This window comes from Crocodylus porosus, unplaced genomic scaffold, assembly GCF_001723895.1.
Source record: "Crocodylus porosus isolate Cpor-Errol unplaced genomic scaffold, CroPor_comp1, whole genome shotgun sequence".
NCBI classification, from domain to species: domain Eukaryota; kingdom Metazoa; phylum Chordata; order Crocodylia; family Crocodylidae; genus Crocodylus; species Crocodylus porosus.
The window spans coordinates 65,520,404-65,542,774 of NW_017728906.1; the positions used below are offsets into that span (position 1 = coordinate 65,520,404).

General features: G+C 40.5%; 1 protein-coding gene across 5 annotated transcripts; it reads left to right on the forward strand.

Annotated features, from left to right (window-relative positions):
• Positions 1-251: 251 nt before the first annotated feature.
• Positions 252-22,115, forward strand: ASB9 (ankyrin repeat and SOCS box containing 9). Of its 5 annotated transcripts, none has more exons than XM_019529292.1 (8): positions 252-629; positions 7,316-7,395; positions 9,393-9,500; positions 10,787-10,937; positions 12,917-13,051; positions 14,694-14,885; positions 16,894-16,960; positions 19,087-19,212. In XM_019529292.1, exons 1-8 carry the CDS (start codon positions 536-538, stop codon positions 19,124-19,126), a joined length of 867 nt encoding a protein of 288 aa, XP_019384837.1. In that variant the 5' UTR covers positions 252-535; the 3' UTR covers positions 19,127-19,212. The 5 variants fall into 5 exon arrangements, with proteins under 5 accessions (XP_019384837.1, XP_019384836.1, XP_019384838.1 ...); XM_019529293.1 differs by having other exon boundaries at positions 253-629; positions 16,880-16,960; positions 19,087-19,171; XM_019529291.1 differs by lacking the exon at positions 16,894-16,960 and having other exon boundaries at positions 19,087-22,115.
• The last annotated feature ends 256 nt before the right edge of the window (positions 22,116-22,371 follow it).

Here is a 22,371-nt window from a genome sequence, read left to right on the forward strand (position 1 = left end):
TATTCACAGAGGCATAGTATATGTGAAAAGGGTGTTGTCTCAAAGCAATTCCATCTGAGTAGTGAAAAACAGCAACCACCACTCACTTTTCGAAGTTATCTTTATAAATCCCCCCTGAAGGCAGTTTGCTTAACTAGTTGAACTGGCTCTTTCTGTCTTGTTTTTTTTGGCAAACTAAGAATTTCCTGCCTGATAAAAACAGAAGGCAGACTTACTGATTGGGCGTGGCTTTTGAAAGGATATGACATCAGACACATCCCTTGCTTTTGTGCAGTGTGGTCTGTCTGTTCTCTGCCTGTCCACCAAGTAAATGAGGAGGTGTTTCGTTAAATCCAAGCACAGGTACTCGAATTTCTGTACGAACGGCTGCCAACGCCACGTTACACTCGGCTGCAGTCTGCTTGACTTGGACACACACAACAGTCTGCTTAATGGATTACTCCCATAACTAGGAGTTTCATCAGGGAAGATGGAATTTGAACTCTCATGACCAACCTTGAAGAGAAATAACAGAAACTAGACTGCTTAGGGTGAAATGGATAATGAAAGAGTACATGGAAATGCCAGCAAATCCCTGGGAGCGGAAGGCCAGCCACATGCATCTTCTTTATCAAATCCGCTGATGAGTGGTAAGTTATATTTCTCTGCCTGATCTACTCCCCAGTGAGGGTGGAAGGGCCATGGAGAGTGCATATTCAAAGTGACAGCAGTTTGTCCTCCTGGTGTCTGGTGTACATACTGTGCTGCTGATGCAGACCCCATATACATGCAGTTACTTTTCAAATGCATTTCTTTTAGGCATGATTAATACTTTTAATGTTTTTAGGCTCTTCATATAAATCAGTGTTTGGCTCTTAGGAATCTGTGTAAAGGATCAGAAATATTACCATTAATAATAAGTTACTAAGGAGTTACTGTGTAGGCGTGTTTGGCTTATGTTACTGCCAGCTGTAAGTTTTGTGGTGGCTTCTTTTCTTTCTTTTCCTTTTCCTTTTCCTTTTCCCTTTTCTTGCCTGCCGAAGGCTGTCACGAGTCATTCCCAAGGGGCTCAGATTATGAATGTTGGGCTGTTACTGGGGAGCACTGGTTCCAGGTGTCCTCATTCTGCTCATTACTCTTCCAGTCTGGGCCAAAATGTCTGAAAATATGACACCGTGTCAAAAGACAAATGCCTTCATTTTGCATGCAGCTTAATTAGCAGCGTTTCACTCCTCTGTTCTCTGGGAAGCTATGTTTTCAGTTCATGGTCAGCACAGTGGGGGCGGATAAATCAAGAGAGCATGGTTTTGCTGCATTCCTCTCCTTCCCCAAGACCTCTCTCGGGACCTTCAACTCATTACTAAGGGAAAAAGTGTTATTAAAATATGAAATGGAGGACAAGGCAAATTACCATGTAGCGATTACTTTACATACCTATGTCGTGTAGTGGGAGATAGGAAGATAATGACACCACTGAATTAAGAACAAAAATAAATAAGGTGTGGAGGTGGAGTCTGGCAAAATGGATGACAGGTGTCTAGCATCTGGAATAAAAGGGGGAAATGTGCAGTGATGCAGATTTGTTCAGGAGCAGGAATAGATTTCAAAACTGTTCATCTATGACACGTACCTTTTGAAAATGAATGTGCAGTTGATTCCTGGTGTGTGTCTTGATATCGGAACGTTGCAAATTCTGTCCTGGAGTTATACCATGTATGAATTTGGCTCTGTATGTTTTCATTCTTCTGTAACAATTTGAGAGGTTAATGACCTTTAATTCTGGACACTTGACACACAGCATATCTCTTGCAACAACAAGCAGGTGCTTCAGAAATGATCAAATGAAAAGATAATTTAAAACTACCACAGAACAGATTGTTTTTCCCAGGCAGAACTATCTCAGTAATTGCTCCACCTGCCCCATGCCCTGATTATAATAAATAGGGATTTATTGGGATTCAGCTGACTGATTTTCATGAGACCCCACAGACCTCACACCTGAAGGAATAAATCCTTCTGTGGCTTTGAATTTTTGTTTTCATCTTCCTTTCTATTCTTTTACCGCTTTACTAAGATGATTTTAGAGTCATCACAAGAGATAAAGAAACGCTCCGCTTAGTGAAAATTCGAAACCTCCCATTTGTCTGCCTGTCTCTGATATGAATCCCTGTGATAAGGGCCTCATTCCACTTTCAGCAGCTAGTTCACACTTTTCTGCCTACATGCATGCCAGGTAAAAGCTTTTACCCTGGCCTCAAACCAGCTTCGAGCTGTTTAGGTTGGGAGAACATTGTTTCCGTTCCATCAGGACCCCTCCATTGACATTCCCGTGGTCTAACAATCTCTCTGGAAAAGTACTGCTGAACCACTGTCACCAGAGACTTACAAGGGCTTAACTGCCCTCTCAAAGTCTTTTGAATTACTTTATCTGCGTCACAAACTAGGCCCCAAGAGGCCTATTTAGGTTATTATTTTCAGGTTAGTGTCACTATTACTTCTTTTAATCTACTTGCCACAATTGTCCAGAGGTTTCAGGGGCCGGGATGAAGTAAAATGCTTTAAAAACATGCATCGAATTTGTCCCCTTTGATGGTTCAGAAAAAAACAAAATCATAATTCCCTGACTGTGCATAAAACTGATGAGATTGGCTGGTTATAGCTATATTAGGAAAGCCTCCTATGGTGTGTTCCCCCATGCAGGGGCAGGTGGTTGCCACCACAAAAACAGCAGCATCACAAATTTGTGCCACTGCTTTTTGCCACAGACCATGCCCCTCCGTGCGGGGTTGATGCAAGTTGTCTCCGGTGGAGTAGGAGAGGCTGGGGCCAGCATCTGAGCTGGCCCTAGGAGCCTTACTTGGAGTCCTAAGGGCCTCCTGGGGCAGCAGCAGCAGCAATCCAGCCGCTTGAAGCTTTGCCAGCGGCCAGAGCATGGTTCTGGCTGGCCAGCCACCCTTTCTGGTGGTGCATGCTGCTGGTACATGCACCACACTGATTTTTTCAGCACTGGGTATTTTTGACATCGGATATGAACTACCAATGCGATGCTACAGCCGGCAGAATGAACAGCACGCTGGCATGCATCAACCAGTGCATCTCAAGAAAAACTAAGGATGTCATCCTCCTGCTCTGCTCTTCATTGGTGAGGCCCCAGCTGGAGTACTGCATCCAGTGCTCAGTGTCACACTTCAAGAAGGATGTGGAAAAGCTTGAAAGAGCCCAAAGGAGGGCCACATGAATGATTAGAGGTCTGGAGGACAGGCCATACAAGGAGAGGCTGAAGGACATGGGACTGTTTATCCTGGAGAAGAGAAGACTTAGGGGGGACTTGATGGTAGCCTAAAACTATATAAGAAGAGAGCATCAGGGGCTGAGAGAGCATCTGTTCACCAAGGCACCCAGGGGAAGACCGGGAATAATGGCCATAAACTGCTGTAAGATCGCTTCAGATTGGACATAAGGAAAAGCTTCTTTATGGTTTGTCTGTCCAGAATCTGGAACAGGCTCCCCCAGAAGTGGTACAATCAGCTACTCTGGAGAGCTTCAAAAGACGTCTGGATGCACACTTTGATGGGGTCATGTGACCCTAGCAGTCTTTTCTTTCCTGCCTAAGAGCAGGTGGGCTGGACCTGATGATCTTGTGATCTGTGATCTTGTGCTGACTTCTATGAATCTCCCTGTGTCAAAAGAATTGCCATGCTGCTAACTGGCAGTGCAACAAATGGGTGCACATGCGTGGTTTGCAGTGCCTCAAACTGCTTCGAGGCATAACAGACCTCACGTGTGCTCATGGGGACGTTCCCTTAGTGTACACATTTTATAGTAAAGAAATCACTTAGCCAATGTAGCCAAGTAAGCTATCTGAGCATAAAGGCTTTTTTGGTTTTGGAACTGCATCTATACCAGGTCTTTTGTTGGCATATCTGTCAGCAAAAATAAATAAACAAATAAAATAAAAATTACATCATCAATTGGCATAGCTATGCTGGCAAAACTTTTAAAAATGGACCATGCTGAAGCTTTCTCAGGTAATACCACCCCAGTGGACTATTACATTTCATGATTTACTTGACAAATGTACCTTTAAAATCCCTGTGTGTACATTTTTCTAATTCAATATCTTTCATTATATGTCATATGGTATGAAAGAACTGTTATCCATTTTGAGTCCTAGCTGCCTAAAAACTGTGAGATACTATGGTGGGTGCTATCAGCAAAGTGTCATGAACTCTTTCCACACCCGAGGCAGGGTATGTTGACCATCGGAGATGGGAGTGGGGAGAGGATGGAGTGGTGAAGGGAAGGGAGGGAGACAAAGTCTTATCTGGTTCTCCACAGGCTGAAGGCATTGTCAGTTACTGCCGACAATGTTGGTATAGGAGTGTTGGCTCAGGGGGCAGAAATCTATGGCTGGGCTCCCTGAGAGCTCTCCTTGCTGCCTGCCCCATTCTCTCCCTGAGCCCCACAAAATGTGTTTCTGGCCACAGGAGTGATGGCTAGCAGAACACTCGTTGTGAGAAACCCACAACCTTTTTTCTTTAAAATAGTTTATTTTCCCCCTGTAAGTCTACAAGAACCAATATTTACTGACCTCATGTACCTGCTGCGGTTATCAAACACACCGCAATATATTGTTGCACATTTTTAATTGTTTTTATTTTTGCAACAACAGCACACTGTTGACTCATATTCAGTTTATGGTCTACTGTAACCCCTAGGTCCTGATCTGCAGTACTGCAGCCTGGCCAGTCATTCCCTAGTTTATATATGTGCAAGCAATTATTCCATCCCAATGGCAGGATATTGCATTTGTCCTTATTGAATCTCATCTGATTGATTACAAACTAATTTTCCAGTTTATCCAAGTCATTCTCATTCCTAGCCTTGTCTTCCAGGGCATCTGCAACTCCACCCGATTTAGTGGCCTCTGTATATTAGCTAAGTGTGCACTGAAACCCATCATCTAAATCGTTAATGAAGATATATGACATTGTAGTCAGTGCTTTCAGGAGGCTCTGCACCATTATCTCTTTCGTGTTAGGCTTGTATCATTAAGAGAGGCAAATCTCATATATTTAAATCAATAAGCAATATAGCAACCAGGGTGATTAAGCAGAAATGCAACTATTTTCTCAGCTCTTTGTGGTGATCAACATGGACTAGAAATGTTACAAAATGTATCTAATTGGTTTTTTGCTTGGTAAATACAAAGCGAGTCTTTATTGCAGCCTTTCTCTCTCAAAAACACGCCCCCCCCAACAGTTCAAGCTCCATAAATCTTGCCAAGTCATGCATATGATTCTGACACAATATTTTCCCAGTATAATTGAATATTTCATATCCTATCAGATCCATGCTGCCAAAATTATTAGATAACATTTTCCCCCCTAAATACTGTATTTACTCAAATTCAGGACCAAGGTTTTCCCCCCATTTAACATGGGGGAAGAAGCCCCTTGTCTTTGATTTGAGTACAGGCTGTAGTCAGCGGGTAAGTGGCAGCGGAGAGGGGGAGAGGTTTTGTGGGTGGGATAGACATTAGGAGGTAGGTGCCAGTGGGTATAAACAGGGGGAAGCAAGTAGGAAGGGGAGAGGTGCCCAGGGGGAGCAGACACTGCCCCCTTGTAGGTGGGGCAGGTGCTATAGCATGGAGGCATGGGGGTAGGGGGCAGACAGCAGGGACAAGGTATGGGGGGGCAAGGGGCCAGGGCTGCTCAACTCTTCCACTGCATTCCCCACTCTGCCTGACCCTGTATTGTATCCCCCACCTTTTACTACCTCCCCCACTGCCTTCCATACCACCCTCCCACCACCACCTCCCCTGTGGCCTGCCTCCTTACTGCCACACCCTCCAATAATTAGATTCTAGACATGGAAAATTAAAACAAATTTATAAATTTTCTGTGTCTAGAATTTAATTTTGGGGCATTGGCTTGAACTGAGAGTCATCTTGGATTTGGGTAAATGCAGGAGTCCGAATGTCTGTATATTTATACTCAGTACAACTGGTGTGCCTCATCAGTCTAAATATCAGTTTATAAACACCTTGAGTCTCTGGAACTGATGGCTAAAATCACCTGCATGGAATCCCATTCATTTCGGTATGCATGTGTAGATCCCTGTGAAGGTCTGGGCTCTAATGGCTTAGAAAGAATTTAATGATCCACTAGTATAAAAAATGGGTGGATGAGCAGGACATGAGTCCCATGTGCTGCTGAAGGGCAAGAGGACAACGGAAGGGATCCTCACCCCTCCTCCCGACCTTCTCTACACCCTGCACCTTTCCTGTAGCAGCCCCAGCAGCAGGTAGGGCAGAGAAGCTACAGTGGCATGTGTTGCTGGAAACTGATGGTTTTTTGGCCACTCAGCATGTATGAAGGAAGTGACATGACCTCCAATAGCGACAATCTTCTGGCCTCTCCTCCTGCACTGCACACCATTGACAACACTGTTGCCTTCCCACTGCTGGAGCTGGAAAAGGGAAGGTGCAGAATTAAGGGGTCCCCAGTACTAGTTAGTTACCCCTGTGTATGAGCCCATGATATATAGCTCCACCAGAGCAAGCCAGAGAGAAATTTGGCAGTTCACACCTTTTGCAGACACCTTTTTTCCTTCAAACTCTCTTTTCCTGTGAGGGCTGCTAATGCTAGTGCAAAGCACTTTCACCCTCCCATTAAATGTTAAAGTAAGAAAACAACATATTGACACAGATGCTTTCTTGGCGTCTATTCTTGCGTGCTGTACCTCATTGTGTGGTTTACGCAGTTCTGAGCACCCAGCTGTTGCTTAACTACTTCCCTGTTGCTAGAATAGCTACCAAAGCCAACAAGTAACACAATTACCTCCTAGAACTTTGGCACCATCCACAATGAAGTGGTGTTGATTCTAGCCCTTCTCCGGCTATCAGTAGCTAATTTATCATCTGTAGCCTTTTCAAAACATCTTTCTCTTGTTCCTAGCTGGTAAAAGTGTAATGAGTTTGGTTCTGGAAACTATTTACAGCATCTGACAGGCTAAATACTCTTGTCCTCTAAAAGTAACTTAGCTGTTTAGAGCTCATCTAAATGAATTGTTTTCTATAGAATCTCTCCTATCTCTACCTTCCCTTTCAAAGGCTGGCGCAGAGCAAGGTTGGCGATTTAGGACATAAAATGCTTTGGCCAGAACCACTGTTGTTGCAGGGGAAGGAGTGTCACAACCAAAGTATTAAAAATGGAACTCAGAAAATACTTAAGGATCACAGGAGAAGAAGGCAATCACCAACTTAATTTAATAAATTAAGTCAGTGAAAGACTCCATGAAACTCAAACTTTTTCTTGACTTTTTCTTTACGCAGATTTTGTTTCAGAATGGTCTCCTTTACATGATGCCTCTATCCATGGGCGTCTCCTTGCTCTGAAGAAACTCATCAATCAGGTAGCGCTTCGCTATTCAGTGAAGTATTCTGCTTGTTCTGCTCAGTGTTCCCATTGAATGCAGGCTCTGAGGTTAGAAAAGTGCTTTGTACTAGCAGTGAACCCTGAGTGTAACATAAGTTTTATTATTATGGATAGCTCATGTCTTAAAACAGATCATATACATTCAGACCCCAATCCTTCAAGCAGTTATGTTTGCACTTAACTTTGGCATATGCAGCCTCATTACCAGGTTCTGGACTATTCATATGTTTAAAGTTCAGCTTGTGTGTAAGTGTTTGCAGGATAAAGGCATAGATAAGATATAGCCTAGGACTTACGCCACAGAATCCGGTTCCTGGCTCTCCCAAACAGTCACATCACCTAATATCATCAGTACATCTATTTTAGGGCTAAACAGGTTTCATTTCCCCTATGCCTCCTTTCAGAGTCCAGAATCTCACTTCCCTGATGGTTGTAAATCCTCTTTCTATTTTCCAGATTAGATTTATCTTTCTCTCTTGTGGAGAAGTTGGCTTGAGAAAGATTAGGGACACTCCCAAAGCTTAAATTTAAAGTATTTCAGAGACAGTTTTATGGAAGGATTTCTGGTAAAATGTTTGTGATGTCTGTGCCACTTCTCCATCCAGTCTTGCCCTTGTTTCCCTAAAGCTCCTTGGGAAAAAATTGAGAAAATTCCAGACTTTTTCTGGGTGAATTTTCAAATACAGTAACTGCAAAAATTCAAAAATTTCCCTTTTGTGTGAGACTATATCATCCTGAATCCTGAAGGAAGGTGTCATAATGCGGAGCTAGTCTCTCCTATATAGTCTCTCCTATATAGCTTTATATAGAGCTATATAAAGGCTAAGAGCCAAGACTGTTCAAATAATTTGTTTAAAATATATATTTTCCTTATTCCTCTCTCTTTAAATCTCGAGGTATTAGTGAGCTGTGTTTCACTACGTGTCAAATAAAACCAGTATAACCTCTTTTTTAAAAAAGCGAAATGTTTTTATTGGTAGAAGTTTGCCTTTTAGCGAAATACAACAGATGGAACTTAGGCAGAAAGCATGCCTCACTTCACTTGGGATTTTGCAGCCCTTTACATGCCCTTTCATAAAGATGCAGTGCCAGAGTGTGACGCACGTGTGGTCCTAATGGACACTATTTGTCTTGAAGGTTCATTAGTGCCAGGTAGGGCCAGAAGGGGGCGGAAAGTCTGCAACATGCAGAGGTTACGCAAACCAAACCAGGCGCCATGCACCTAAGGCAACGCCTTCTTCTTTATGCTTCATCATGATCCCTGAGAGCAACCTCCTGAAAATATGATCATTACTCCAAGTTTGCCTGGTGAAAACACATGGGGAGTCATTCTTCAGCTTTAGAATTCTCCTCCATCTCGAGGCCCAGCAGCATGCAAGCCTGGGTATCTTCCAGAAGTGCTGTACAACCTTTCTATTTGGGCAGGCCTATAACAAGCAAGGATATGTTGGAATATTGTTTAGGCAGTTTGTTTTATATTTTATTTTAACATTCTGCTTGCTTTTATAAGTTATTTTGTCTCTTAGAGTAAGCTTCCCTGAGCCTTTGTTGGAAAGGGTAGCTGTAAATCTAGTAAGTAAATAAAAGGCAAATTTCAATATCCTCCATGTCATGCTAGTGTTAGAGCAATGTCGTAGCCGCGATGGTCCAGGAAGCGTGTAAGAGGTAGGGATTTTTATGGGTGATTTCTTTTATTGGAATAACTGTATGATTAGAAGCGTTTTAGAAAGACAGACATTTAAGAGCACATTCTGAAGAACAAGTACTGTCTATTCAAAAGCTTGTCTGTCTAAAGCTATCCCAACCATGCAGTTGGTCCAATAAAACATTACCCGCAACAATCCTTCTGTCTCACATGAATAACATTGTTACTTTCTTCATCCCCTCTTGGACTCATATTTGCAGGAAATGTTGATGAAATACTGCAGTGATTAGTATCATTTCCTTTAATTACACTTTTTATTATTTAACCAGGGGAGCAGTGTTAATCTCATTACCGCAGATCGTGTATCTCCACTCCATGAGGCCTGCCTAGGGGGCCATGCTGCTTGTGCCAGTGTCCTATTAAAACATGGGGCTCAAGTAAGTGCAAGGCAGATATTGAGAAGAACTTCAGTGAAACCCAGCTTCCTGTGCAACAACAGCTGGTCCAATAAACAATGGGAAGAAACCCCAGGTTTTTAATTTCTGAGTGTATTTTAAGAAATCTGCATGATGTCACTGAGAGGGAAACATGTAAAGAATTGGTTACAAAGTAAAAGGACTATTTTTACTTAAGAACAGAGATATTTCATGCTTGTGACATAAAATATCTTCACGAGTCTGAGTCTGAGTTGCTCTCTCTCTCACACTGATGGACATCACCCTATTAACGTAGTTGCAAATGATCATTCTCACTGTGGAGTTGAGGATGCCTGAATGTGATGGCTTATTTCTCCCCTGTGTGCAATTGGCTACAGAAAACTGAGTGCCTTAACCATGCTAGCCTACTGGACCATGTGTGCTGAGGTGGATTTCTGCCCAGACTACAACAAAATTGAATTTCTAATGCTGTATGATAAAACATTTTAAAATGGTAGTTCATATGGTGTTCTTAGCTTAAGTATAAGCACTTGACATAACAAACCCTTCATAGTAAAGTACTGAAAAGTATAGTTGTGAATGACTACTGTCATTATTATAGTTATCATGGTGTATTATTCTAGACATATATAAAAAGAGAAAGTTTCTCCATCAAAAAGCTTGCAAACATGCAAAAATTTGGGCATGTGCGTAGCTTTATAGAAGTTCCTAAGCCTACTGATGTCAGTGGATCAGTTCACATGCAAAATATTAAGTTTTGCAGAATCAGGCTTGAAGAAGATAAGAAAAAGATAAAAGATGGAGAAAATGGAGACAATATGAAAACAATGACCAGAATTATATCAGTTATTTTCCTTCATGAGCTAAGTACTACAATCTGTGCCCTTGGCAAGTCAGCATGAGGCATCAAGGACGTTCATGACTACATTGCATTCTTTGAGATGGGGCGTTGTAGCTTAGCATGGGAACCTGAAGACTGAGACATGTTGCTCTCCAGAAAACCCTTTCAGGACCCTGATGGGATTACTGAATCAATTTTTCTTCTGATTTTCAGAAAAAAGGATGGTGGTGGTGGTTTATCAGGGATTTGTTTTTTCAAGAGAAGTTGGAGAGTTCAAGAGAAGTTAGAAATTTCTGGCAGGATGGACAATTCTGGCAACAATATTAACTTAATTGAAAACCCAATTTCTGTTGAAAAATAGTTTTGATGGAAAAGTTTCATCCAGCCCTAGATATTCCTCGATCCTTAATGTTTTTGAAAGAACCCCTTGCTATTTCTCTTTCAGGTGAATGGAGTCACCGTTGACTGGCACACCCCTTTGTTCAATGCTTGTATCAGTGGCAGCGCGGCATGCCTTGACCTTTTATTGAAACATGGAGCCAGCCCGCATGCAGCCTGTGATGTGGCATCACCCATCCATGAAGCTGCTAAGAGGGGTAACTTTTTATGTTAATAATACCTTGCTGTTGGGACCGGAGAAAGAAAAGATCATTCCATATATTTAATTTGTGTAAAATATAAGTTTGTCCTGGCTAGTACCATGATAGTTATCCTCAGTGCTAGTATCTCAGTTCCTAAAAAAACAAGCCTTTAGCTATGGCAACCACTCAGAGCCCCTGCCTCTACTCAGCTCCTGAAGCTCCTTTGTGAGGTGGTAACTTTTAACTTCCTTAAATACACAATCCAGATTTCAAGACTTCACACCAGCAGGGACTGCAGTTGAAGGTCCTAAATCAAACACTGCTCCTGAAGCCTGAATGGACTCTGATTTGAATGAAGAAAGGGTGCAGGTGTTTCCTTATCTGGTAACACTTTCCTTCATCCCAGACATGTCACTGTTCATCATGAAGGAAGCATCTTGCCACCTCTGTTGTTCCTGCCTTCTTATTTAATAGCCTGACATTACTATTACATCTCCTACTATTTTAATAAATTAAGTTTTAGTATTGATAGTGGACTGAACTTGAATTCCCCTTTTCCTAAATAAAGGAACTTGGCAAGCCTAAGGAGAATTCTGTGAAGAACCAGTTTCTGAATTTTCTGAATACAGTAAAAATCAATACAAATGTTCACAACTATTTCTGTTTCATAGCAAATGCTTCATAAAGTGAGACCTCATATTTGTAATACAATTTTGGCCTTATAGGTAAACAGGCCTGATGTGATTTTGTCCTTATGTGATGGTGAACATATGTCAGCTGCCAAAAATTGAGAATAAGCACTGAACTCACATTATGTGGCAATAACTCCTACTAACACAAGGGCCCAAGGGGTGTATCTACACCTGCTTTAATGCAATTGAATAAACTCCGGCACAGTCCACACCAGAGTTTATTGCATCCAGGCCCTGTGTTTACACGTGCGCCTGGGACCTCAACAGGTTGAGATGGGTTGGAGCAGCCCTGGCTACCAGGGGGTCCAGGGGTTCAGCCTTCCAGCCCAGGGTTGCTCTAGCCTGGCTCAACGTGCTATGGAGGGGCTGGCTGGGGCATAAGTGTGCTCCAGTGCAGGGCTAGCTGGCAGGCATCCTCCACACTGAAGCACCCTTGTGCCCCAGCCAGCCCCGCCAGCATTTACATGTGCATTGTGACACACTAAATAACACTGCCGTAGGATGGTACTTTGTTTGACAAGTACTAACCTACAGTGGGGTTTATTAGTTTACAGTAGCCTAATAGGGTCACACGTGGAGAGACTGAGATTTTACGGTGGAGCTAATTATGCAAATCTGCAGCAAATGTCTTGTATAGATGTACACAAGGAGTACAAATATATATTGCAATTTATGTATGGAGTAACAGACCCTGGTAAACAACTGAATGCTCTTACAAGGGACTTCTGTCTTCTATTAATGGGTAGCTTGGTCATTCCTGTTTTTCAGTCTTTTTCTATGCAACAAAAAAACACCTTCCTTTGCAGATGTTATACCTATTCTAAGAGAGAAAATCCTACAGAAGCAAACGGGTTCTAAACATAAAGTGTAAGCTCCTTATCACCAAAAAGTAATAGTCCCTGTGCTGGTTGTTCCCCTGACAGGAGTAGAGAGAGAGACAGATAAGGAATTTCAGGCAAACCTCCCAAGGGAATGGGGCCGAAGAGAACTTTAGAGACAGGAAAGCATAGTTAGCAAAGATTGCTATTTAGTTGGTATCTTCTGGTAACAATCAGCTTCTGTGTAAATTATGCTGCCTGCTGCCACATTCCTTCCTCCCAACAAAACTCACTGAGTAAAAATATTTTGAAATTATCAAAATATTGGAGTGATAGAAGACAATAGCAAAAATGTGAATCTAGCGTCCATTGCCAAATCAAAGGATTCAAGCCAATCTTGGCTAACTGAGTATCTGAACCATAATATTTGGACCATTCACAATTTACTTTCTTTACTTTAATTCAACCTTTATACTGTTTTAAGGTCATGCTGACTGTATTGAATCCCTTGCATCTCATGGAGTAAATATAGACCACAACATTGACCATCTGGGCACTCCGCTTTACATTGCTTGTGAGAACTGGCAGGTAAACTGTGCCAAGAAGTTACTTGAGTCAGGTAAAAACAAACAAAAAAAAGATTATATTCTTCCATTCTCTGTAAATTCTGTTTATATCATCTTCTCATTTAAGGTTTAGGAACACTTGTATAATGGCATTTTGAGACATTGGGATTACAATGGCAGTGCTGTATAGAGCAACAGAAGAATACCTGAGATTGTCAAAGCTTACCAAAGGATTAAGTCATACCCTTCCCGCTGAAATTAATACAATGATCCTGTACTTCATTTTACCAGTGACTCTAAGTACAGAAAATCCAATGGCTTTTCTATGTCTTGCATTTAACAGTCATTGGATAAAATTGATAGACAGCAGTGGCAAAGCTTTTTTATTACTGATAGGGCAGACAAATGCCAGAACCCAGGGCTGCTTTCTTCTAGGAATGTGTCCATCTTACTGAGCCATAGTCCCTCAGGTTTGCTATTCTTCTGGATTTACATATCTTCCCCTCTTGGCAGCCTTGTGGGCCAGCTTTAAGAGGAAGGTGCTCTAGGCAAAGCCTAATTTATGACTGGCCTGATAGTTGAGGGGTTTTGCTGCATGTTCAAACCCTCTTGGGGTGAAGAGTTCCCAGTATCTGAATCCCCCGCTTCCTAGATTATTGGGCTAACATATGGGCGGGCCCTCATCCTCTTTTATCAAATAGTTGTAGGGTTTTTTTTCCAACCACATTTTTGTGCAGTTATACATGGTAACATGCCTATGTGGGCATGCAGGGAGCCTTCTGAGTATCTGTAGAAAGGGAAATGTAGCAGAGCAGGTGGAAATAGGTTCTGAAATCTGTGCAAGTGCTAAACATATCACTTATACCACTACATTTGGATGTATAAGTAGCAATCAGACACAAATGTTAAATAAGATTTGTCCCCTTGGATGTACATAAAGTTAGGATCATAGAATCAATTAGGATCACAGAACATTCAGGTTGGAAGGGATCTCAGGAGGTCATCTAGTCCAACCCACTGCTCAAAGCAGGACCATTCCCAACTATATCATCCCAGCCAAGGCTTTAGCCAGGTGTTAAAAACCTCCAAGACTGGAGATTCCACGTTTTACTGGATAACCTGTTCCAGTGCTTTACTAAGTCAGGCACATATGCCCAAGGACATTGCTGAACTGTGGCTTTGACCTGTGTGTACATATCATGCAAAGACTGGCAGAATGGAGTACCGTGATCAATGGTATCAATTCCATTGGAGGTGATAAAGGTGGGACATAGGGACTGAGAGCTGGGACTTGGGTAGCAACCTAGGTCCACTCTACAGCACCCAGCAGGCTGAACTGTTACCTGTAAAAAGGTACAGCAGATGTGTGTCTGCAGTCCTAGAGGCAGCTTGTCTACCTCAAATACTATGCTCTATATTCTGAACCATATCCTGAATGGTTGTTGGTATTTAAATATCTTTCTGAATATGAGCAAATCACTCTGGGGGTTTTCATTGATTCCCAGGCCATCCTTACTCCAGCCCAATACTGACAGTGGGTTAAAGCCACAGCCTACTACCAAATTTTGAAATTTGTCTCTATGTAGGTAGCTTGGGCATCTTCCTTACTACATGTTGGTCAGAGAAATAGGAGGTGGCTAAGGAAGTGGAAATGTACTAACATGGTCTTATTCTTTGTTGCATCTTACTGTTCAGGAGCAAGTGCAAATCATGGCAAAGGCACGGACTCCCCTCTCCATGCAGCTGCCAGGAATGCCAGTGCTGAGCTGGTGAACTTGCTGATTGATTTTGGAGCAGATGTTTGGGCAAGGAATGCGGAAGGCAAAAAGCCAGTGGAGCTGGTTCCACCAAACAGTCCCTTAACACAAATATTTGTGCAGAAAGAAGGTGCTCTTTAACATTTGTTTTGTTCAAAATTAAAACATGCAGAGAGGCCTGTGTTAGCTTTTGAAAAACGGTGTGTTATTTTATTATCTGGCACTGTTAGCAACTCTTCAAGTGACTGTGTTCTGTATCATGAAGCAAAACAGACAATAATTGCTCAGTTCTGCCCTAACTACATGGACACAATATCCATAATTTGTGAGTATTGCAATAATACTTTATTGGGATCCCAGGCTCCTGTGACCTCCAGAACTTGTTCAAAGCATCTACAGCAGCAGCAACTGGCATATTTCTGGCGCTTGCCATAAGGTACATACAAAGATGAGCTTAGGAGAAGGCATTTTAGACAGGAGAACACTTAAAAATCACCTGGGTTCTTTCTTCTTTCTGATTGCCAGAATTCTTCTTGGGAGCAGCTGTAAATCTGCTGAGGTTAATGTTTCCATTATTCTTTCAGTCCCTTCATATCTGTGTTGCACAGGGCTAGTGTTTTAATCCAGAAAGAATGTGTTAACAAATTTAAGATGATCATCAAAAACAATCAATAAAGGAATTGGGTCTGGCTATTAGAGAGCAGAACTGCACTCATTAACTTCAAATAATGTTATCTGTATGATATATGAGACCAAAAACTGCCCTGGAGACCTGTGTGTCAATCCAGTTGGTATGGTTTTAATGCATGCAATAATAAAAAAAAAAAGGTTAAGTGGACTGCAATACCTACTTTCTATTCCTTGACTTTAGTTTTTATTTTTTGGACCCAAACAATAAGAAATATAAAAATGTGTCTTTAAAATGAATTTTTGTGTTGCTTTTTTTGTAGGAGGCTCTAACATGCATCTCAAGAGATAATGCAATAAGTATATATGCTAGGTCCTACCTTCTAAGGTCCTACTTATGTACTACATAATCAATCTATCCAATCAGTAGGACCAAATCTTATTTCTACTTTTTTAAGGCAGCTACTATCTATCTGTAAATCACAATGGTTACAAACCCCCCCCCCCCATAATTTTTTTTAAAAATTACCCTCATGAATTCTGGGGGGAAAGTTATTTACCATTTACGGGAGAGATTGGAAAATTTTCTCTAGCTGATGCAGTTAATTATTATTAGAATATAATAATTTATTATTATTTAGGCTTTCTCATTGAGTTAGGAAACTATATTTAGTATCGCAACCTGGACTTTCAGAATATAGTAAAAGAATAGGTAAGGTACCTTGCTGGAGTCCAGAGAAGTAAGTGTGAATTCTCCAGACTCATGCCAAAGACTCTCTCTACTTTGACCCACCTGCAAATGGAGTCTTGTTTGTTCAGTCTGGGAAGTCAAAGGCAGCCATATGTGATGCTCCTCACATCACCCTCTTAGCTGTATAAGCCAGGCTGCTAGACTTCGGGGAATGTTTGACTCCCTCTTTTTGAACCTGAGCTTTCATTATATTAAACAAGATGTTGTTAACATGATCCACTACAACAATAATCTAGTTCTATGCTGCTGTGAGTACTGAGGTCAGTAGTCATATCAATGTAAAGCTGGAGTGATGCAATAAGGAATCAGACTGTGTGCATCTAATACATAATGTTAATAATCACATGGTACTGTATGCAGCAATCATTTGTATTTCCTATGTAATCTGTTGTACACAAAGCTATAATGTTAGAGAGCTCAAATCCTCTCTACGTGATGCTTCTGACTCATGCTGCATTTGTCCTGTTTATCTGAGGTAATAAACTATCTCACACATGCTGCAGAGCCACATGAAATGTTACATGGGATGGACAGTAATTAATACTTTTAAGTGAATTTCTGAATTATGTGTGATTGAAGTCAGTAATTAAAAAACTGAAGAGCATTTTGCTGCTGAGAAGTGTTTTCCAGATCTTCAAAATCCCTTTACCTGAGTAAGTTTCAGGTTTGCTGGCAGCTGATTTTTAAATTGTTGCATTCATACAGCTGAAGCCATGCTAATGCCATTCTCTTGTTTAACTCTGAAGTTCCATTCCTGCAGCATTACTTCCTTCTGGCTTAACTCAGATTCATTCAACAAACATCATGGTTTCCAGCAATGGCAGCAGGTGAGCTATACTAATTTTTCCAACCCTGTGTTGCTTCTTTTATTCCAATAGATGCACCTGGTGAATCAGACTTGGCTTTCCTTCTGTTGTCTTTCCCTTTCCTAGACACATTTTTGAAGGCTTCAGCTACCAATCCATTGGAAGGGCAAGGTCTAGTTAGGGGATTTTGCTACCCTAGGCTAACTGGCCAAGGTTTCAACCCATAGTCCCTAATTCAGTAGTTTACTGCAGCAGATAGTGGCCACGTGTGATAAAAACAGCCTTGTATGTGGTCTAGAGAGAACTAAATAAAGAAACAAAGCTGAATCACAGACTTACAAGAATGAGCTCCTTCATCCAATTCTCTGGGCAATGGGATTGATTTTTTTTTTTAAATAACCTTTTCTGTTTCTTTTTTCTGTTGTTGGGTAAAAGCTTTCTGCTTTGGGATTTTTATGAACTTTTAAGCACTTGAAAGGCAAGTGAACACATTTAAGGTAATAACACAAAGACCACTTTATATGTGTGATGGGCCAGCTTTGTTTCAGTCAACTGCAGTTCCATTAGTTCAAGTAGGAGCAGAAGTAAGCCCTAATGCGTAAGCTGGATTCTCCACTTTGCACTTTTTGTAGTTTGTAAAGCTTGTGCAGAGTAATTCAAAATGCTGCTGTTCTGACTTGGGAAGCCTTGCATTTCTCTTGCATAGGCATAAAGGGCTACATAAGAGAGTAGATTGTCAAGCCCTGTGTATTGATCAGTTTCTTTAGTGCTTTTTTGAGGCACTTGTCTGCCGACTGACAAGGCTCTAGTCCAAAAGGGAGCCCAGTCAGCTGTGAAGAACTGTTGGGAAAGTGGTGGTTAGAGTGTGGGAAGGACTCAGAAAACAGCTGCTTTTGAAAGCTGCCAGTCTATTGCACAGTCTTTAGCACCAGCTGTTTCCATTGGTACTTTCCTCTTGCTTACCCACAGTTACTAACAATCCAGTGAGAAATTCTCTGGTTCCCACAAATTCTTTTATCTTACAGTTTCTTTTCTAAAATCTTAACCAAGACTTTTTTTTGAGCTGGCCACATTGTCTCTGATTCCCCTATGCTCTCTAAAACACCTATCATAAAGCTGCTCTACTCTTATACTGCTTGTACCCATCCCACATTGGTACTTTCTATCTTCCCCTGCTTGTCTGTGTTCCTTACCTACTCTTGTAACTTCTGTGGAGTTCTCCTTACTGCTGTGCTTTATCAGATAGCTGTACAAATAACACACGGTGTGATTAAATATTAAAATTGTAATTGTAGTTCAATATGTTATATCCTTAATGAGAAGGATAAGCCCTCCAGTGAGCATGTTATGCTATTATACTTAAATAAACTACATTGATTCCTTAACAGGACTTGTTTTATCAGCACGGGGCCATTTAATCTTAAAGGTTTAAATAAGGGATTATATAGTGTTTCTCTTGCTTTGTGTTTATCACTGCTGTACATTTAGGAAATACTTCTGGAGAAAGCAGTGGACTGCAAACTTGAATCTCACTCAGTGGGAAAGGATTTTGAAGGAAACATTAATCATCTCTTATTTTCAGACAACTTAAAGTTCTTAACATTTGTTATATAACTCATAGGAAAATAATGAAACTATTAATCATGGGTGCATAATGATTGAGACTGACTAGCTGATTCAAAGACAGCATGCTGTGTCTGTATATTCTTGGACTGAGTTTTCCACCCTTACATCTTGCGTGATCATTTACATGTACACAGTGACTTAAATTGTTACCACTAGCGTGAGTGAGGGGAGAATTTTGGTTTGGTTGGATGATACCCATTTTGGACAGTTATAAATGACTGCACAGTTTTATATCCATGTATTTTATAAATAGATTTGTGTAGCTGAATAATTACATCCCTAATTTTGATTAACTACTTGTTCCTACCACCTTCTGCCTACCAGGGTGGAATAATTGCTAGGGTTGTGAGCTTCTAGGGGTCTGAGTGATAGGAGAGCTTGGAAATGTTGTCCTTAAGTAGAACTGGCATAGAATGTGCTACATAAAAGCTGACCTTGATGCACAGCCATCATTTCAGTTCTGTGACAACAGAACTAGGATCAATCACTTGCATAACTTGTCTTGTGGCATCTTTTCCCAGGGCCCTGTTCTTTGATGCAGTTATGCCGCCTGTGCATTAGGAGCTGCTTTGGATATAAACAACATCATAAAATAACTGGACTTCTGCTGCCGGATGAGCTGAAACGTTTTCTCCTCCATGTTTAAATGCCTTTTATTTAAAGCTATATCAATAAAAATGAGGCAAGGTTTGTCATGGAAGTATATCGTCACCAACTGTTGCAAGTTTACTTGATGATTTTCCTTGAGCCTCAACTCCTGGAGACTTATACTTGATTTAGAAGCTTGGCTTTCATTTTTCTTTTCCAAAAAAGAAGGTAAGTTATCATCTCTTAAGGCTGCAGAGGAAAAAAAATGAACATGTGACCAAGCTCCAAACCCTTTTAGAAAGCTAATAAAATGACAAAATGCTCCACCCCCCACAAAAATGCTTCTTTCATTATTTTTAAGCCAGTCTCTTGAGTCCTAATATATGGTTTTTGAATGTGTATGGAGGGCAATAGTGCAGTAGGTAAATATAGCTGCGTTACTAGTGTAATGCAAAGAACATCTGATTTACTGAATACTAAAGCCTCGGTTTAAGTAGAAACCATCTAGGATGTCTCCACTGGATATAAAAGACCTGCTAACTAGTCAAGCAGCTGGTGAGATTAAGCATGAGATAACTGTTCATGTCTTTGGAGCAAGTAATTTAGCCACTTTAAAGATGAAAGAAGAATTTGCTGAACATGCCTTTCTTAGACAACCAGTGTAACAAAGACTGCATCCATTATTTTACTATACAAGTATTTTTTTAATTCAGTTTCTAAATAGGAAACATGAACGAGTTCTTAAAAGAATGAATATGTTGGATTTTCAAAATGCCCAGCACTAAATATGCATGAGCACCAGCCAGCTATGATCTGTATATTCAAGCCATCATCTGAAACAGCTAGAGATTGGCATTTTTTTCATTGCAGTCTACTATGTCACTGTTGTTGGTAAGTTCCTGCAGTTGAATTATAGTGGGAAAAATACTTTTAATCATCCATTAAAAACACTTACTGATATATTTTGAGCATAAGGGTTTCATCTCAGTATAATTTCTCCTTCAAGGAGAGAGTTTTCAAGGACATGTAACCTCTACTTGACAGGGAGTAAATATGCTGTCTCTCTATGAATATTAATTGAAATTTACTAAGGATTTATCATTGGGTCAACAAAAATAATGTCTTCATTTCTTCCTCTACCCCACCAAGAAAAGTTATAAAAAAGGGGACATTTTAAAGTTGAGATAAGACTCTGTCTTGAAAATCATTCTACTGTTTAGTAATACAAATAGCTAACTTTAACCTATATTATTATAAGGAATAATGAAAACCTCTGAATTAAAATAGAACCCAGGAAGTTATTACAGAATCAAGATGGAACAATTATTACTTTTTCCTCGCCATATTCATACATAAACAAGAAAATCAGTGTGATAGTAATCTGAGTCTGTTTTTTCTCCTGTGGTGTAATTTAGACATTGGTCAAACTCAGGATGACATTCTGGCTGTACTCAAGCCTCTGCTCCCACAAGTGTGCTACAAACTCTTGCCAAAGCTATAAAATCTAACAGGTAAAATTCTTTAAGCATTTAAGATTTTTTTGGAGAGAAAAGGCTGATTATAATGCAATTTGACGCTAGTCTCAATTCGTTTGGACCACATCATAGCTATAAGGATATTTGAGTCTCATAGAGTTAATGGATTTGAACCAAAATGCCAGATCTCAATACCCCAAATTTGGGGAAGTTTGCATTGGAAGCTGGATCCAAATATGGTGGCTTGGTCTTATCACTGACTCTGAACTATGACGCTGCTATATTGTATGTAAGCAATAATGTATTAGGTGCATACTTTTCCGGAAAACTGCCACTGTTCCCTGGTGCTATCAGTAAAGCATCTATGTAGATTCAAGTACAGGAATTCAGCAAGATATAAAGCTTTTGAAAATATGTTTTTCCTCCATCTTTTCAAATACTTTCCTAGGCTTGAATTTCGTATGCAGAAAACTGACTCATAATAATGTACAGAATATGGGATATCAGAAAAACCTCAGCATTCAGCAAGGGTGGAATTAGAAAATGTTGCAGGGGGTTACCCAAAAGCATGTAAATGAAGGACTGACAGCTTTTCAAATACAAGTGCACATATTTTTACAATGTAGATGTGATGTTTTTACATGGGCTGACTAACTGGGTGTCCAGATGCTACATCTGCATGCTCGTATGCACCTGTATGCCATATTTAGTACCTGGCTATGCAAAATGAACAGTTGCATCCCTAGTGAAGCTTACCAATGTGAGCTGTCAATCTCCTGCGCCTGAGCTTGATGTCATGGACACTGACGACAATGAGAGTACTTTCATCTGTTTGAATGGACTTTGTTCTAAGCCCCAAGCCACCAGAATTGAAGTCTGAAAATTCAGTTCTCCAAAACTTTAGGACCATCAAAATGATGCATTTTTTCAGGCATTTTGGCACTTACTTTTAAACTTCTAAATTTGTAGCCTTAATAAGCATGTTTGTAAATCTATGCTAATATCATAAGATGTTTCAACATACCTAATACTGTAGTGAGGATGTTTTAGCTCCATTTTCCTTGGGAGAAGGGGTTGTTTCTTTGTTTTATTTTTTTTATCTCTCACTTTGGCTCTGTTTACTTGAATTTTTTTTTACCTTATATAATTAGGTTGAAGTCTATGTGCTCACTTTGTCTCACTTCAGTATGTTTACGTACTTTAAAATAATTTGTGATTGAAGCTGTTCAATTATAGTTTTATGCATAAGCACTTTTCAAGCTGTAAGCTGTAAAAACTGGATACATTGTCGATTTAGTGAGGCTCGGAGCTTTTAATGAATTTGAAGTCATTCCAGATCTTACGTGGTGTTTGAAAGTCTGGCATGAATATATTTTTATGGATTCTATGCTGTTATTTTGTGGAAAGATTTTACTTCAGCAGCCTAACAAAGTATTCAACCCAAGGTTGCATATTCTGTTTGGTCAAAAAATATTGTTTATACTCTGCTTTGTTTCCTTTATTTTTTAATTAGAACACCAGCTTTGTGCTATGTTTAATAGTATGCAGTCTGACAATAAGATTTGAGTAGCATGCTTATTAATTAATTAGAAGTATATAGGAGGGCCCCTAACATAGACAAGACAAAGCCAGATTTCTTTTGTACTTTGGCTCAAATTCAGAAGTGATATCCAAGGTGAGGGTTTGACATCCGTAAATAGTCTTTCACCTACTTAGGTAGGAGCAAAAGGAAACACAACACCC